The sequence below is a fragment of the Rattus rattus genome, chromosome 1, assembly GCF_011064425.1.
Source record: "Rattus rattus isolate New Zealand chromosome 1, Rrattus_CSIRO_v1, whole genome shotgun sequence".
NCBI lineage: Eukaryota > Metazoa > Chordata > Mammalia > Rodentia > Muridae > Rattus > Rattus rattus.
Genome location: NC_046154.1, coordinates 258,294,677 through 258,313,933, shown reverse-complemented (window position 1 = coordinate 258,313,933; position 19,257 = coordinate 258,294,677). Strand labels below are relative to the sequence as shown.

At 46.5% G+C, this 19,257-nt stretch overlaps 1 protein-coding gene across 1 annotated transcript in view; it reads right to left on the bottom strand.

Annotated features, from left to right (window-relative positions):
• The window catches only part of Mov10l1 (Mov10 like RISC complex RNA helicase 1), a 65,400-nt gene extending 49,189 nt beyond the window's left edge, over positions 1-16,211 (bottom strand). The window contains exons 1-6 of the mRNA XM_032919328.1: positions 16,115-16,211; positions 13,776-13,960; positions 11,067-11,229; positions 4,519-4,631; positions 3,422-3,606; positions 2-142 (exon numbers count right to left, since the gene is read on the bottom strand). Of these exons, the coding sequence (XP_032775219.1) occupies positions 2-142; positions 3,422-3,606; positions 4,519-4,631; positions 11,067-11,229; positions 13,776-13,960; positions 16,115-16,211 (884 nt within the window). The remainder of the gene's footprint in view (position 1; positions 143-3,421; positions 3,607-4,518; positions 4,632-11,066; positions 11,230-13,775; positions 13,961-16,114) is intronic.
• Positions 16,212-19,257: the final 3,046 nt, after the last annotated feature.

Sequence of the window (19,257 nt, the reverse complement as noted above, 5' to 3'; positions counted from 1 at the left end):
CTCTATCCAGATCACGACTGCTTTGCTCTCTCCCTCCTTCAGCGTTCCGAAGCTGGTCGTTCTTGTGACTTCCACGTCCCCTTTGTTCTTCAGTAAGAGGGCTCCGTAGGGCTCCTGAGGGGCCTCACCAATGATGGCTTCTCTGAAGAAGACACCCAACAGTGTCAAGGCGTGGAGGCCTCCCCACAGCACTGCTGTCTCTTCTCATCTTCCTCCCACCTCCCTGCCACATCTACTGCCCAATAACACGATGGCGAGGCCAGTCATGGATTCTGAAAGTCCCCCAATTTCTCAAGTCATCTCACAGAAGAGCATCGCAAATCCCCACAAAGGTTAGGAGCAAACAGTGGCATCTGACCTGCTCCCATGGGCTCTCGCTGCCAAGACTTCTGCTCTCTATTGCTCCCAGACTACACGGGATGGCTGGTTAGGAGGAGGGAAGGGGGCATGCACAGGGCTTTGCATTCAGGTATCTCCCAAACTTGTGTGAGCACAGTTGAAGGCTACGTGACTACATTTCCTTTACAATGGACTTCATACTTAACACTGACCGTGCAAAAGTAAGAGGAAGACGGAAGTGCCCACTGCCTAAATATTCCATTGTCCTTTTCCTACACTGCATCTGTGCAGGGGTACAGTGAACACTGGGTCACAACAGCCTGTGGTACTCGGCAGAGTAGCGTGCCATGGAAGCCTGCCACTGAGGCAGCTGCACTCTAGGACAGCACAGGCACCAAGCTGCCTGCAGTAACATGTCTCTCAGAAGATGTGACCATTGCCAAGCAATATCGACTGCCTGTGAAAACAGCTCCGTGGGAAATTTCGCCCTTTAGCAAACAAACTCATCCTTCCTCTCAAGAGGGGTACTCTGTGCTCCCTTACGCCCACACACTGCAGCTAAGCTTGGGAATGGGCGGTGCCATGGCTCCCGTGCCTGGCAGCTTCCACTCCAGGGGCAAGACAGAATGGGTATGCCATGGCGCAGAAACAGAACTCTCAAGAATCCACGGTGGCTGGCCACGGTGCTACCACAAGAATTGTAGCACTCAGGAAGCCGAGACAGGAGGACTGCTACTATATCCAAGATCGGGATACATAGCAAGGCTTTACCATAAAACAAAACTGAGGTAAACAGAACACGGTGACAACAGCACAATGTGTGGCCCTGGGAGAAGGTCTGGCCACACCAGCCCACCCTCCTCCTCTACACTCAGCTATGTAATTGCTGCCCAGCAGCTCACGTGGAGCAGGGCTGACGGCCAGACACTGGACTAAGTGTTAGATGTGGGGCAGAAAAGCAGTTTCACACAGAACTGGTATTTTACTGAGGAGACAGGACAATGGCTAGAATAATGACACATCTAAGGAGCCCATCAGTGGTAACTGCTAAGGGCAGGGAAGCTCAGTGGGCAGAGGAGTTGCTGCCACCTACAGAGAAGAATGGGGGCCACAGGACCTGCACAACTATACGACAAGTGCATTCCATGTGTGCGTGGTGCTCATGGTCAGAGGATAACAGCAGAGCAGGTCCCCTGAAACTGGAGTTACAGAGAGCTGGGATTTGCCATACAGGGGCTGAGGACTGAAGCTTAATCACAGAGCCGACACTCCAACTCTCAGTGTGTCTTTTTAGTAATGAAAGGACAACAGACCCTAGACGAGAGTGACGTTGGACATGCTGGTGCACTGTTAGCCCCAGGTGAGGCAAAGGCAGGGAGGCCTTCCTGAGTTCAAGGCAAACGTGACTAGATGGGAAGCCCAATCAAATATATGTATGACGAGACACTGTATAAAACAAACAATAACAAAACAAGCAACAAAAACTTTGTATAGAAGTTGGGCTAGATGGGCTGGGAGATGGCTCAGTGGTTAAGAGCACTGACTGCTCTTCCAGAGGTGCTGAGTTCAATTCCCAGCAACCACATGGTGGCTCACAACCATCTGTAATGAGATCTGATGCCCTCTTCTGGTGTGTCTGAAGGCAGCTACAGTGGACTCATATAAATAAAATAAATCTTTAAAAAAACGCTGGACTAGAGATATAGCTCAGAAGGCAGCGTGCTTGCTTAGTATGCACAAAACTCTGGGTTCAGTCCCTACCACTGCACGAACAGAGTATGATGGCATATGCCTCCTGATTCCAGGTTTTAGGGGACAAAAGCAAGAGTATCATAACAAAATTCAGGGACATCTCACAGTAAGCTACACAGTAAGTTTGAGGCTGCCTTAAGATGAGACCCTATCAAAGAAATAAGAGAGAATGGAGAAGAAAGGATAAAATTATGGCAATCACTACTATGATTCAAATCTGACTTATTCCCTCCAAAACTAAGGCTGAAACAATCACTAAAATGACAAGGTGGGATTCTGCCCCTTCCCAAACAAAGAGGCGGGGGCAGGAAGCACACTGAGGGTTGAGGAGGGATCTGTTCTCATGACCACACTCGACCCGTGTGTCTAGTGGGGCAGGGGTTCCCTCACTGGGTCTGCTACGCAAGCAGTTTGACTAGGGTCTCTTAACATGTACTGCTTCTGCTACTTCAGGACTCTGCTGGACAGAAGGCCATGTTTGTGTCTGGAGGTATGGCTCAGTGGTACAGCACAAGGCCCTGATGTCAATTCTAGTAGTAGGGCAGGGTTGGGGGAACCATCAGTAGATGCAGCCATTAACTGTGGACCCTAGCAGTAAGCCAAAATAAAACTTTTATCTTATACCTTACCTAGTCTATGACACCATGTTATCAGCAACAGGAAGTGGATGAAGTCAACGACTACTAAAAGGGTAGGGAAAAAAGGTGGGGACTGAGAGACTCTTGGGGCCAAGTGTACAGTGTCATGCCTAGAGGGAGGCAGAGGGAGGTGGATGGCTGAGTTTGGGGCAGCCTGGTCCACAGAGCTTCAGTCCACCCAGAACTAGAGAGTCTGAGAGTCTACTCATCTGCTTCTGACAAAGAGACCCTTGGGACTCTGCCTTCACTCAACCAGAGAGAGGATTCCCTAACCAGTAGATGCGGGGTCTGGAACATCTACTACTCTGGCTTTACTGTCAGTTACACATGCTAAAAACAGAAACACTCTGAGAAACGGATCCCATCCTTACGCCAGTATCACAGTACACTTACAAAGACCTAAGCAGGCCACATATCACTTCGTGATACAATCTCTGAAGAACAATTTAAGCCTCCCCCCTTCCCCCCTCATGCATCCATGTGCATGTGTTCATACAGGTCATGGCTCACATGGAAGTCAGAGGGCAGCCTCTGACTGCCATCCTGTCAGCCTGGGTGTGGCCTTATTGGATCCAGCATCATATGCACAACCCACGAATGGCTGAAATGTTGGACAGTACTTGACTACGACTCTTTAAAATATGATTAAGGTTGGCCCGTTTATTTCCGAAGAAGAACTGCTGGATTACCACCTCTTCACGGGGGTCATGCACAGTGCTCTCCAGATGTAGCATGACTGGCTGCTCTCCACAACCACAGCATTGACGATGTCGTGTCTCCTCGGGGTGTACCCTTCTGGCAGCTTCAAGGAGTCCAGGCTGAAGAAGATGCTGTCCTCTATCACCCCATTCCTCCCACACAGGCTGGAAATGCAAACCTGCAAATGCAGTGCGGGATACTGCTTCAAAGTTCATAAGGAGAAGGGACGCACTTCTCAGCGTCTGCCTCTCTGAGTCCTAATAGCCAGCCTGGCCTTAGCAACAAGAGCCTGGAACGGTTCAGGCTGAGGAAGAGGTTGGTGGTGGTGGCTGATATCTTTCCCCAACATCTCTGTTATATCCAATCCATGCATCCACTTCAACCCAGGCAAAACCCAATGCTGCTTTAACCAATGTCATTCCCTAAATCAACAGCTGACAAGGAAGCTCTAGGACCTCGATTCATCATGCATGCGCTTTGTCTGAGGACATCTTTAACACGTCCAGGGACATGCTGCCAGACCTTAGGCCTAGAAGCATGCTACTGTCTCTACTTCCCTTTTCTAAATGTTTTTACTTTCTGTGGAGGGAGGCTTTGCCTGAATGTCTTTGCACCGTGTGCATGCAAGGCCCTGGAACACCAGAAGAGAGTGGGCAATGGATCCCCTGGGACCCCCCAGAGCATTTGAAGAAATGAGAGAGTGAAATAGTGCACCAGTCACCAGGGACCCTGTACAGCTGGCTCTTTTGGGTCCCCCTGTAATTAAAGCCCCCTCCCCATGTGACTGCAGCTCTAGAGTGTACTTGCTGACTTCTGTCTGTCCAGTCTCCTGGCTGCAGGATGCAGTTTTTGGTTCTTATGTTCTTCCTGCCCATGATGTTATACCATGATGCCCCTTAGCACCATCCTCAGTGACCCTCTAGAGTCAGGAGTTAGAAGTGAAGTTAGACAGCTGTGAGCCACCATGTGGGTGCTGGGAATCGAATCCAGTCCTCTGGAAGAGCAGCCAGTGCTCTTAACCACTGAGCCATCTCTCCAGTCCCACCTCTACTTCCTTAAGGAAACAAGGACCCATTCACCAGCACAGTACCTTGTCCACACGCTTGTACCTCAGAGGCTTCACGGAGATGGCCTCACTGCTCCATGTCCCTGGCCTGATCCAATATTCAGCCTCTACCCAGTCTCCCTTGCACGGGTGAAAACCTGAAATGGCCAAAGAGAAAATGTCAATAGCATTCAAATGTGCGTGCACTCTGAGCTTATGACGTACTCAAGTTAACTTCTGGGCCAGCTTCCCTGATTTCTGTGTTAGGTACTAACCACCCTCCAGCCTGTAAGTCATTGGATCTCAACCTTCCTAATGCTGTGACCCTGTAATACAGTTCATGCTGCGGTGACCTCAATCATAAAATTATTTCATTGCTACTCTCTAACTGTGATTTTGCTACTGTTATGAACCATAATGTAAATGTCTCATATGTGACCCCTATAGGGGTTATGACCCACAAGTTGAGAACCACTGCTCTAAGAGAAAGGATGAGAGCCCTGCATGGTCAAGTCGGGCCTGTCACTTCAGACTCCCCTAACCCTCTTAAGTCTACTTTCTATATTAAAGTATCTTTTTTTTTTTTTTTTTTCTTTTTTTCGAGCTGGGGACCGAACCCAGGGCCTTGCGCTTCCCTAGGCAAGTGCTCTACCACTGAGCTAAATCCCCAACCCCTATATTAAAGTATCTTTAACCAGGTGTCATGGTGCACACCTTAAATCCCAGCACTCAGAAGGTAGAGGCAGGCAGCTCTCTGAATTCAAGGCCAGCATAGCCTACACAGGGAGTTCCAAGCCAGAGCTGCATAGTGAGAACCAGTCTTAAAAAGACAAAACCAGGATAAATCCCTGAAGAACTAGGGCTTGGGAGAAAGCATGTGCATGAGTTAAAGTCCCAGATCCTCACAGAATCGATGCGGTGGGGCTCATGGGAAACTGCCGTGCTGGAGAGTCAGCCAGATCCCTGAACTCAGCCGTCAGCCATTCTACCTAATGGTAAAGTTTGGGCTGAATTATCTCTAAATAAATAAAACTGGACAGCAGTTGAGGAAGGCACCCGATATCCATCTGACCTATGGCCTTCATATGCACCCACACAACAAAATATACACACATCACACTGGAAAGTATGCGCACACAAGATCTTGTGTGCTCATGTGCACACGCACACGTGCATCAGTGTCTTTGCACTGTACTGTGTCAGTGTAGTACTTTTCTCGTTATGACAACAAAGTGCCTGACAGAAGCAGCTTAAGGAAGGAGCGTTGGTGTTACTCGGGGCACAATCCATGACAACCCAGAGTGTGTGGCACAGAGAACAAGATGTCACAGTGGTAGCAACTCTATGACACAGCTGGTCACACTGACGCCACAGTCAAGATCAGACAAACAAAGACTGGGGGAGGCCCAGGCCATAGGATGATGCTGCCCACACTTAAGGTGGGCCTTCCCTCCTTGCTTAAATCTCTCTGGAGATACTTATGCCCAGAGATATCTCCTGTGATTCTAAATCCAGTCACGTTCACAGTGAATATTAACCAAGTATACTGGTTGTCAACGTGAAACCTAAAATCCTAACATTCCACCTCTAACCCTCAAAAGCTCACGATATCTCACAATGCAAAATATAGTCATTCCAATTCCAAGTCCCTAAGGTCAACACTCTTCAAAACTTAACCAGAGTCCCTGCTAAGATTCAGTCACTCTCTTAAGTGTGAGCCTCTGTAATAACAAACAAAAATCAAGTCACACACTTCTAACATACAATGGACCCAGCACACATCCCTAATTCAAAAGGGAGATGTGGAAGCACAACAAAGAAAGGTTGAGTCAGCTAACACTGAAACCCCGTTGTGCAGTCTATGCCTAGCATTCGGCTGGGCCTTACGACAGACTAATTCTGGGCTCCAGGAGCCGTGGCATCCCTCCCCTCTAGCTCTGCTGTCTGCAGCGTGGGCCAGCTCGGCTCTGTCTGCGAGGCTTTCCTCGCTGCACATCTGGAGTTCTCACTAAGGAACGACTACTGCATGCAGAGATTCCTCAGGGCCTTCGTCAGGAAATCCAACCCTGCCTTGCACTTAGGGGCTTTCTGGAACTTTGGTGCAAGCCTCCCTACTAGCCCATGCTTGCATGCTGCGTGCCTGGAAAACCAGCACCGCAAGGACATCACTGTCAGGTTCTGTTTCCAGTTTAAGATGTAGTTTGGTTCCCTTCTACCATAGCTGTAGTGGCCTCTGAAGACCTTGGTGGCTAAGGCCAGGGAAACATTCGGCAGACAAACACTGTGGAGCACAGAACCTCTGTTGTGGCCTTCTCAGTTCCATTCCCTCCTTTCACACTTTATTACGTGAAGTCTCGCCACCACTGCTCCAGTGTCCCAGCGCCAAGTCTGAGTTCCTCTTAATGCTCATGTGTTTTAAGAGCCAGAACCCCCAGAGCTCCTGGGGACTAAACCACCAACCAAAGAGTCCAGAAAGAGACCCAAGGCTCCAGCCGCCTATGTAGCAGAGGATGGCACTGTCTGGCATCAATAGAAGCCGTCCTGGTCCTGTGAAGGCTTGATGCCCCAGCATAGTGGAATGCCAGGGTGTTGTGGTGGGCGGGAGTGGGTGGGTAGGAGTGGCAGTACCTTCATAGAAGCAGGGGGAGAGAGGAAGGGGTATGGGACAGGGGGAAACGGGTAATATCTGAAATGTAAATACATAAAATATCCAATAAAAATTTTTAATGAAAAAAAAGAATTCAGCTGCTTTCTTGGCATTTGTAACTTTAATCACACTCACGCTGACTTTTCCTATATTTCTGCTCTATCCTCACTACAAATCTGAGCACGAGCAGTAAACAGTAACCACGTCACAGCTGACTGTCACTGTATCTTGAAATGTCCTCCACTGAACAACTTAGTTCAGTGCGTTTAAATTCAGTCTTACTCAAGTTCTGAGGATGTAGGCAGGAAGCGGCCAAATTTGCGGCCCTGAGTCCTCTCTAAAATGTCCTGAACGGAGGGCTTGCTTTCTCTCCCGTCTTCCACATTCCCAACAGAACGGCCATTGCACTTGTAGTGCATGCTTGGGCTCCTTTAGTCTCAAGTCCCAAACTCATCCATACGTCTCCTGTAAACAACTTCCAAACCTACGACCCTTATGGCCAGGTCTCTCACAGCGACAGCCTTGCTTCTCAGAACTGATCGTCTGTATCCATTACTTATCTTACTGCTGAGACAAAACACTTAACAACACCAACTTACAAGCGAAGGTTTTTGGGGTCACAGTTTGAAGAGGGAGGGATGGCACTGAGAGCAGCTCTGTGGTGCTGGCTGGGTCATGGGGTGGCTGACTCACACCATTCCCACTCTCATTCCTGTACCCAGGTCACCTTCTCCCTTTCCTGCTTCGCTCGTCCTGGGCCCCCAGCTTGTGTGAGTGCTGCCCACACTCAGAGTGCGGCTTCCTCTCTGCCCAGTGGTGTGCCTCTTGCATGATTTTCAACTCAGCCATGTTGACGAGAAGTATTAAAATCACAGAATGTGTGATACTAAAGACTGCTATGTGCACTGCTGACTTGAGCTTCACAAAATGAGGGGCGGGCAGGCCAGGTGTGGTGGCGCATGCCTTTAATCTTTTTATCTGAGAGGCAGAGGAAGGCAGATCTCTGAGTTCAAAGTCAGCCTGGTCTATATAGTGAGATACTGCCTCAAAAATGTTAATTATATCTAACCATTTCTGAATGATCCTTAATATAATTCTACTATTTTATACTGTGTTTATGAAAAGCACCATCTTTTTTTTTTTTTTTTGGTTCTTTTTTCAGAGCTGGGGACCGAACCCAGGGCCTTGCGCTTCCTAGGCAAGCGCTCTACCACTGAGCTAAATCCCCAACCCTAAAAAGCACCATCCTTAACATTGATAATTATACTGGCAAAATGCTGATCAAAGGTAGCTAATTTTAGTTAATGTTAGCACCTCTTCTCAGATGTGTAACAGCACAGAGAAAGTCATGTGGCCACCCCTGGCTGCATCTGAGTGACCCCCAACAGTTGTGTGCTCAGAGTATACAGGCACACGCAAAGTGCCTTGCCAGCTCTCTCCCTACCACCCTCTGCTCACACTCTGAACACAGGAACAGGGCTGGATGGGCCAACCAGGGTGGGAGAGCAGAGAGCAGGCAGGCATGGAGGAGCTGTGCAAACTGCCTGCTTTGGTGGGCCAATGACTCTGTCTTTGAGGTAGGGGCTGGAACGCAGGAAAGGGTAGGAGGAGAGAGGGCAGATGTTGGCACAAGATTAACTTTTAAAAACTATTTTTACTACTATCACTATTTTTGGTTTTTGAGACAGGGTTTCTTTATGTAGTCCTAGATATCCTGGAACTTGCTAAGTAGACCAGGCTGGTTTTGAACTCAAGAGACCCTCCTGACTGCTTGCCAAGTGCCAGAATAAAGAGGCCGAAAATGTGTGGAGGTCAGAGGAGAGCTCTGAAGACTCTGCTCTCTCCTCCACCTTTACGAGAGCTCTGGGGCTCACGCTCAGCTCGCCAGGGTTGGATAATAAGTGTCTGCGCCCACTAGGCAGCCTGACCAGCCGTGGCTCAGTACAGGCCTCAACAGCAACAAAGAACCTCAGAATATCAGTGAAGGGAGCAGCTCAAGGGCCTGCTTGAATTAACAAGGAGGCTCTGAGCCAGGGTGGCCTTCACTGGGCTGCACTGGGCTAGCTAGAGTCCTGGATATAGGGAAAGCCTCTTGGTCCATCCCTACTGGATCCCACGCTTTGGAATCTTACCCAGGGGCCGTAGGAAAGGGTCTTTCACATTGTATTTTCTCTCAAGAATGTTCTTTTGCCATGGTCAGTGGGCTTTATAATTGTATTAATAGAAAATTTCACATCTCTGAGCACAACTCTCACCACACAGAAGAAACTTTGCCTCCCTTGACTTTCTCTATCAGGAAGTCTGTAAGAATGCCCTCTCTTCAGGTTAACCTTCTGCACCTCTAGTGAAGTAGGATAAGTAGAAAGGACCAATCATTAGATGTTGATCTGGTGACTTATTTGGTGATTTACCTAAGTACTATTTCTACTGCCCATTTCTAAATATGAATTCATTTGCTACCTAGAACAGAATGATCTGGAGAAACAGCTGAAGCAATCAGTCATTGCCCTTAGCAACTGGCCGACTGCACCTACAGGTGTGTAAAATCACGATTGCTTGCCCCCCTTCCCAACCCTGTGGTTTTAGAGTATAAAATGAAAATATAAACTGAACCCAATGCCAAGGCCTTTCAGGAATTATTCTGGTTCAGTGGACTGATGGTGTGTCCTGTCTTACACTGGTGTAGACTGCTTATTCCAGAAAGGTTCCCACAACACAGTCAAAGTGCAGTGTGGAACACCTTCTGTCTTTTCTCTCTGGGAGCATTTCCCATCAAGGCTGACCTGGGAATGGCTTCTAGCTGACCAGGCTGAGTGGTCTAGATAGTCACAGGCAACCTTCTACCAGAACTGAGAGTTCCTCTGAAAACTCCGGTTTCAAAATCTCCAACAGCTACCTGTCAATTTCATTTTGGCAACCAGAGGTTCTCAGTCAGAGTAACACAGGAAGCATCCAGGTTGGCTACACCATCTTCCCCAGGCACCTGGGCTAGGGCAGCTGATAGTCACCTTTGGACATGGAACCTAGTGCTGTGTAGTCCAAAAGCAACGCCCACGTACCATTCCCAACCCCCTTCCTGTCTGCAGGGTGTACAGCTTTGTGTCCGGAGGGAGAACTGACTCTCACTGTTCTCGAATCCAACGACTAGCACAGTATTCATTACTAGGGAGCAGGTAAACAGCAAACACACCAAACTAAACTTATTGAATGACATAAACAAATTCTTCAAGCATAAAAGTAAAATTTTAGTTTGGCTAGAAAGAAAATTTGGATATATGATCTTGGGAAAATGCAAGGTGACCCAAGCCTTTCTTTAATACATGTGAAGTGTCTTAGAAGGAACTGTCCTTAAGCCAGAGGCAGTGGCTTAGACCTGCAGTCAGATCACGCACTCAGGAGACTGAAGTAGGAAGGTCACTGCGAGTTCTAGCTTGGCCTACAGTGTGAAACCCTGTTTTAACAAAAAGAAAATAACATTTCCCAGTGGTTCTCAACCTGTGGTTCTCATCCTTCTTGGTAAACCTCTGTCTACAAAAATATTTACATTATAATTCATAACAGTTGCAAAATTACATTTGAGAAATAGCAATGAAATTAATTTTGTGGTTTTGGGTCACCACAATGTGAGGAACCCCATTAAAGGACTACATTAGGTTGAGAAGGTTGAGAACCACTGTCTTAAGACAAACACACCATTCTTATATTAGCAACTTAGTGATCAGTCAATATGTTTGACAGATAAATACAGAACAAGTATTTAAACAGTGACCTCCAATCTAAGTCCACTCTCATTCAAGAACCCTTGTGAGCGTGAGGCCAACACCTGGCAGCCACTCCTAAACATGACTCCTTCAAAAACACATGTAGGCAACTAAACTTAATTCATAAAAATTACTTAAGACAGAAAACTTAATTTTAAGTGTGGAACAGAAGCACATTTGGCTACCTTCACACACACTCTCCAGAGAGAAGTATGTGGTCTGGCTGATATAGCCAGCACCTTCCAACATGGAAGTCACACAGCCAATCAGCACTCTGGGGCTGGAGTCCGACAGCCCTTTGCTAGAGTTTTTGTTATCATCTTCCCATTTGTCAGACACAGCTTCTACCTGTAAGACAAAAGAGACGCTCTTTACACTGTTATAAAAATACATAAGAAAAACCACTTATAGGCAATATCCCCAACCAAACCACTTATAGGCAATAAATACCCCATGCTGAGTTGGGAAGTTCAAGACCAGGTACAGCAGTTAAATGGCGGGGATTTGCTTTCTGACTCCCAGTGAGTGCCTTCTGAGGGGCTGAGTCTTTAAGTTTTAAAAGCACTGGGGACAGAGGCAGGTGGGTGTCCATCAGAGGCCAGGCTGGTTTATATAAGAGTTCCAAGTCAGCTAGGTCTACACACGGACATCCTGTCTCAAAGCAAAACATGTTGGTTTTTATTCACGCGTGTGCGTGTGAGTTAGAAGGCAGCATCTAATCCCCTGGAGTACAAGATGGCTGTAAGCAGACGACATGGCGCTGGCTCAGAAACAGGAGCAACAGGCCCTGTTAACCACTGAGCCATCTCTCTGACTTGTCCTGTAACAGGGCATGGATCCTACTCCTGAGCTCTCACGGCCCAACCACTTCTGGAAAGGCTCACCTGTGACCCCACCACCATGGGAGGCAGAATCTAACTAACGCATTTTTGGAGACAGAGCTGTGTAGCAATCTTTTCTGAATAAATATAAAAATATTCAAGGAAACATTACAAACTGAATGTAACAGCATATTGTAAGGAGCCTATACCACGAACAAATGCAGTAGTAAAAATTTCAAATTCAGTCAACATATCGCATTATAGGATGAAAGAATCATGTATTTCCATTGACACATAAAATCCTTTGATAAAATTCAAACTTTCTGGGATAGGGAAGAAAGGAAGGATGGCATCTAATTTGCCAAAGTATATGGCATACTTGTATAAAAATACCTTTGTGCTTCAGAGGTTGTTCAGCAGTTAAGAGCACTGATAGGCCTTTCAGAGGAGTTGGATTTAATTCCAACATCTACACAGCAACTAATGGCCACCTGTAACTCTAGTTCCAGGGAATCCGATGCCTTCTTCCAGCCTTCTCATGCACACACACGAGGTACACAGACATACATGCAGGCAAAACACCATTCACACATATTTTTAAAGCACTAAAACATTTCTAATGTCATTATGGAAATTGCTACTATGCAATGAGGAGATGCCACAATAGTTTTATCTGAAAAGTTTCCAGCCAGGCATGGGGGCACACACCTTTCCTCTCCCTCGTCCTTCCCAAAACCCTTACAATATTCCCATGGTCCTTCACAATATAAACAAGGTAGGAACGCAAGGAAAACTTCTCAGCATAGTGAAGACTGTAAATGAAAAGTCCAAGGCTAACATCAACTGGACGGGCCTGGAAGGCAAGAAGCTTTCCTCTGCAGCTCAGCAAACAGGCAAGGGCGTGCTCTTCTCGCTTCCATTCAACACTGCTCACAGTAGTCAGCAGTGGAGTTAGGTCAGAAAGAGAACTAACAGCAGCCAAACTAGAAACTACCAAAACTGTCTTCTCTCACAGATGGCTTGATCCTGTGTAAGTTCCTAAAGACTTTACATTCTAAAAAAGCCCCCAAATAGTTAAAGCTAATAACTGAATTTGGCAAGAATTAGGCATACAACAATTTGTTTTGTTTCTATGTGCTAGTAATAAAAAGTACAAAAAGGAAATTACGCTTCTAAAAGCACGTGGACACAGTGGTGCATATGTTAAATCTGGCATTTGGGTAGCTAGGGCAGGAGATTATGAAACTCAAGACTAGTTTAGGCTGTATAACAAGATTCTTTTTAAAGAATACTTAAGAATCAACAAAGAGACAGACTGAAATGAAAAAGTTTAAATATGTAACTATATAAAATGAAACTATGTAACAAAGTCATAGATGGTTATGAGAGCTGAAACAGTAACTCAGGAGCCCAGAGTTCCTGCAGGGCTACTGTGAGGTCTGGAGTACAGATCCTAACACCCATGGAAAGAAGCTAATACACCATCATTAACTAATCACTCAATAGTAACTTGTTCATTTTAACTTAATCTATCAATTCTATCTCTAAGAATTTCTATTACTAAAGAACTATTTTTATATGAAAAAGTAAATTACTAAATAGAAACCACTGATTACCTTTGCTAATCAAATAACAAAAAGTCTAGCTTTATAACTTTTTTTTTGAGATGGGGGCCTCACAATAAGGCCTTGGCTGGCCTGGAACTCACATGTAGACCAGACTGGCCTAGAAGTCGCAGAGATCTTGTGTGTGCTACCTCACGCAGCCAATCTTTATAAATGTAAACACAGTTTTAGAAACACTAGAGAATAAAAAGACCATTAATGAGTATATGTCATAGCATAAACTTACAGGAAAACTCTGATTTCTGAATTACAAATGTCTGTGACTCTACTTACAATTTTATATATATATTTTTTTTTAAAAAAAGAAAACAGAAATCACTATAACGAACAAAGCCCCCCCTCCTCACTCACAGGCACACTTCACTATGTTCTTGGCTAGGCCACCACTGAGAAGTTAATGTGGTGACTCATGGTGAAGAGTGACCGTCCCTTATAAACTAAGACTTACTCTGATTGCTTTCAGTCCATTTGACACTTTGTTTTCTTCAACCACAGCAATAACTTCCTGCCCAACGTTCAGAAGCACTTTGCTCGTCACGGCATCATTGGAAAAGTAGATCAAATCGTCAATCATGCCATAATCACTGCAGTACCTTGTCACAACACCTTGCACGGTTTTCAACCTGGTATCACCTGAGACACGTGAGCAAGGAGGTTGTGTTAATATAAACAATATTCCCAGGCCAGAGAGGATGGCTCGGTGCCTCTGAGTGTTTGCTGTTCCTCCAGAGGACCCGAGGTCAGTTCCCAGCAACCATGGGAGGAGGTCATAGCCATCTACAGCCGCTGAGGATCTGACACCTTCTTCCGGCCTCTGCAGGTACCACATGCACATGGTCGGTCGGTTGGTCTCTCTGTATCTGTCTGTCTGTCTCCCTCTCCCCCTCCCTCCTTTACACACACACACAAAGGAGAAGGGGGGGCAAGTCCCAAATCCCACTACAACTAAACTCTATAGGAGAAAAGCGGTTTGGGCACTCATGGGGGGCAGGAACTTAACAGGCTGAACTAGAGAAGCTGCCACTGAGATATGCTTGGAAGAATGATTTTGAAACAGAATTCTAGGTTCTGAGGGGGCATGGGTGGTGAACATGGTGGGGAGAGCTTTGACTCCAAAGCCTCACTGGCTGGTTTGACTCGAGCTCTTCCACCATGTGTAACCCTGAGCGTGGTAGCTCTCACTACCTGACGGCTGTTGGAGAACAGAACATATGTGTGACGTGCAGACTTCTGAAGGGCTGGCACAGGCTAGGGAGCCCTGGACATCACAGGCTCACACAGACATCTGAGGAGGAGTCCTAGACGTGTGTACTATTTTCTGTTATTGCCGTCAGAGCCACAGCCTTAAGAAGGTTCCAAACACAATACTGGGGGTATAGAAAAGTGTATCTACTCCAAGAAAGTATAGTAACTTGGCCATTTGGCGATCTGTTAGGAACTGGAGCTGCAGACAACATCTTTGAGTCCTCACTACACCATTCCTGTGACCTCTCGTTGACAAAATTTCCAGTACCCCGATCACGTGACACAACATGAAACTGGAAATCAAGCTGTTGCTGAAAGCCACTAATTTTTTTTTTTTTTACAGTAGTTCTCAATCTTTCTAAAGCAGCGACCTTTTAATATAGTTCCTAATGTTGTGGTGACCCCCAACCATAAAATTATTTTTCTTGCTACTTCACACCTGTAATTTTGCTACTGCTATGAATCATAAAGCAAATAGCTGACATGTGAACCTGTACGGGGCGCGACTCATAGGCTGAGAACCACTGCTTCGGACTTTCACCATTATTTTCCCTGGGTTATATTTTGTTACAGAAATTAGCATGCGGGGTTGGGGATTTAGGTCAGTGGTAGAGCGCTTACCGAGCGAAGAGAAAGCCCAGGGTGGGTTGCCAAGGAGCAAAAAAAAGAACCAAAAAAAAAAAAAAAAAAAAAGAAAGAAAGAAAGAAAGAAAGAAATTAGCACGCCTAAATACAGAAGGCCTTTAACCATGCTGTGCTCAACAACTCCGTTTTTTAAATGTTATTTCTAGCTTCCCTTGTAGGAAAGTTCACTCTTTTTAGAGGATGGAGAAATCAACAGGGCACCACTAACCCAAGTTCTCATGCCAAAGGAAAACTAGAAAGAAAGGCAGCGGCTGTGGATCTGAGCTCCAGGGAGGGGCAACCTGGTAATTCTGGAGTGAAACCGGAGCTCAAGCTGTTGTTGAAAGCCACTATTCTTTACAGCTGTTCTCAACCTTCCTACTGCCGCGACCCTTTAATACAGCTCCTCTTGTGATGATCCCAAACATAGAATTATTTTTGTTGCTACTTCAGAAATGCCAGAATTAGAAGCCGGGGTATAATAAAGAATCCAAGGGGGATGGCTTCATTTCTTTTGGGAAGGACAACTTGAAGTGGTGGAATGCTGATTTCCAGAGTTCAGTAGGAACCAAAACCAAGCAGAGAGGTGCAGCATATCTGGTTACCTTGTGTGGCACAAAAACATGCAAAATGAAGGCAAGGGAGAATGAGGAAGCCACGGGACTGATCCAAGAGTAATAAGGCACACGTGCAAAATCACATACCTTTCTCTCTGAGAAAATGACTAAGAGATACAGCTCATTTGGGTTTGCGAAAGAAGCGAGGGCCAAGCTTAAGCTTCTAAAGGCCTGTTCTCGAACCACTGAAGGAAGGGAGCGCCTGAGCCCTGTACTCTAGCATGACCCTAAGGGGTCACAGCCCCGCCCCACCTCACAGGTCTGCCAAGGGCTTCCTGCTGAGTGCTTCATGCACCCTTACCTTCCGACAGCTCCTGCCTTGGTTGCCCGACTTCCTCCTCAGGGATGTCTTCCCTCCTCCAGAAGAAGGAAACCAGCTTGGCTGCGAGGCGCAGCATGATATCCACTCGGCCTCCACCTCCGCCCCAGCTTCTCCAATGCACGCCACCGCCCCCTCCCATAGGCCATTACGCATGCGCCTGTAGAACCCAGCCAATGGGGTTGTTGTGTCTGCGCCTGCGCCTGCCTATCATAGAACTCAGCCAATGGGGTCCTTGTGTATTCCATGAGGCACGACCGTTAGCAACGAGAGGTTGGCGGTTAGCACGTGAGGGAGCATGAAGTTCCTCGTGCAAGCGGCAAGAGGCTTGGCATGCGCAGTGTCTGGAAGAGAGGGTGGAGCTTTGTGCCAGACGAGTGCAGCGTGAAACTAGGGCTGGCGTTTCTGTTCAATCTACTTAAGTAGAAAGATAAAGACCTTCACCTAGGAGTTAACATTAACAGTTTTACTTTTTTTTTTTTTTTTTTTTTTTTTGAGAATGGACATTACCTGGGTTATGAACTCACGACGTAGCCAAGGATGCTCTTGCATTCCTGATCCTCCTGCCTCGATCTCCAAGTTCGGAGGTTACAGACCCACGCTACCACGATGCTTTAGGCTGTGCTAGAGGTCCAAAACCTCTTACTATGTCATGCTTAATATTCCTTCAACAGAGCTACAAACCTGTGAAGTTTGGTTTTGTTTGTTTGCCTGTTGTTTTTAAGTAAGCATTTAAAACCATAGACTTCTCTTTAAATTTTGGTTAAGATGTATCCCACACAATTTGAGTCACAGTTTCACTTTTGTCTTGCGGTTTGACTTTTATTTTGCGCATCCCAACCTCCACTGGCTTGTTGTCAATATAAGGCTATTTAGGGTAGAGCGCTTGCCTAGCAAGCGCAACTCCCTGGGTTCGGTCCTCAGCTCCGAAAAAAAAAAAAAAGGCTATTCAGAGAGTTTCTGCTACTGGTGTAATTAGTCTTAGTAAAAGTTGGATGGATGACTTCCATTTTTAAATCTTGTCAGGGCCTAGCAATTTATTTACACCTTTAATCCCAGGACTTGGGAGGAAGAGGCAGGCAGGTTTCTGTGAATTCCATGTCAGTCTGGTCTTCATAGTTAGTCCTAGGCCTACCAGGGGCTACATAATGAGACCCTGTCTCCAAACTAAAGCACAAGCCTTATCAAGAGTGTACATTGGGGTTGGGGATTTAGCTCAGTGGTAGAGCGCTTGCCTATGCAAAGCGCAAGGCCCTGGGTTGGGCCCCAGCTCGAAAAAAAAAAAAAAAAAAAAAAAAAAAGTGTACATTCATTTCCTGAATCTCCGTCACCAGATAGATGTTCTGTGTGTCCTAAACAACATGTATTCTGCTGTGTTTGTTAGGGATCTGATTTAGTTCTAGATTAAGTTCATTTGTTTGTACATCATATCAGTTTAATTTGCACTCTTAAGTGGTGGGGTGATGGGAGTGCTCCTTAAACATTTAGAAACTGTCATAGAACCTTCTCGGGTGTGTGACTTGGAATACACAGGAAAATAATAAAGGACTTGACTATGTGTAGTGTTGGAGTTACCTTCGGAGATGCTGGCTAGGTACCCCAGTCAGACTTTCTATCATAGTACCTGGTAGTCCTGGCTTTTAGGACTACCCAGGGCTGGAGAGATGGCTCAGAGGTTAAGAGCACTGGCTGCTCTTGCAGAGGATCCTGGGTTCAGTTCCCAGCGTCCATATACTAGTGGTTTACAATTCCAGCTCCTGCATGGCAGGCAGTTCACAATTGTTTATGACTCTAGTTCCAGGGGATCTAACACCCTCTTCTGGCCTCTGTGGGCATAAGACACACACGTGGTGTGGGCTTCCACACCCACAGGTGCATTGTACTTAAATAGTCTCTGCATTCTACTTCCCAGAATCCTCAGCTCGCCCTCCTTCGTCCATGCTTCTGCATGCTCCAGGGCCTTGACACCTACGAGGTGGCCTTCCCTCTGTGCCTTTAGTTCTGCTGTCTCCCTGAAGTCTACACATCTCACACAGAGAAACACAAACGTGTTGCCAGATGGCACAGCAGAACACACACACACACACACACACACACACACACACACACACACCCATGGCCTGTAAATATTCAGTGGGCAGAGAGAGAAAGGGAAGTTGATTGAAGATTCTACTGAAGCACAGGGCAAGCTCTGGGAACTAGTGCTGCAGCAGCAATCGAGACGTGGCAGACAAGCCTTGTAAGTTGGGAGTGAGGAGAGCTCAGAGAGTGTGCTCTCCCTCTCTGTGTTTCTTAGAGGGAAACACTTTCGAAAGTCACAAAAGTGATGATGTTTGCTAAACATTTCCCCTCCAAAAAAACCCCCACAGGGCCAGGTGGTAGTGGTGCACACCTTTATCCCAGCACTAGGGAGGCAGAGGCAGGCAGATCTCTGAGTTCAAAGCCAGCCTGGTCTACAGAGCAAGTTGCAAGACATCTAGGGATACACAGAGAAACCATGTCTGAAAAAAAAATTGAAAGAAAAAAAAACAAACAAACAACAAAGGGGGGGAGAGAGAGAGAGAGAGAGAGAGAGAGAGAGAGAGAGAGAGAGAGATCACAGGATAGTTCAATCCAGTTGGATCCATTTCTGTGAATTTTACTGAGCACTTTAGTGGGAGTTTCCTCAACACATTTGAAAGAAGTTCTAGATGTCTCAGGAAACAGTTTGGGTGAATTGTTTCTTTAATTTTATTCTTATTTTGTGTGTAATGGGCGCTTTGCCTGCATGTATGTGCACCACGTGTGTGTCTTATGCCCACAGAGGCCAGAAGAGGGTGTTAGATCCCCTGGAACTAGAGTCATAAACAATTGTGAACTGCCTGCCATGCAGGAGCTGGAATTGTAAACCACTAATATGGACGCTGGGAACTGAACCCAGGATCCTCTGCAAGAGCAGCCAGTGCTCTTAACCTCTGAGCCATCTCTCCAGCCCTGGGTAAGTTGTTTCTAACCCTTCTTGTTTGACTAAGATAACCAACCATCCCTGATTAGAAACCAGTGGCAGAGCCTAGGCTGCACTGGGTTCTGCTGTTCAAAGCGGCTGTTTTTTTCCCTAGTACTCTGGGCCGAGCCTTTCTGCAATG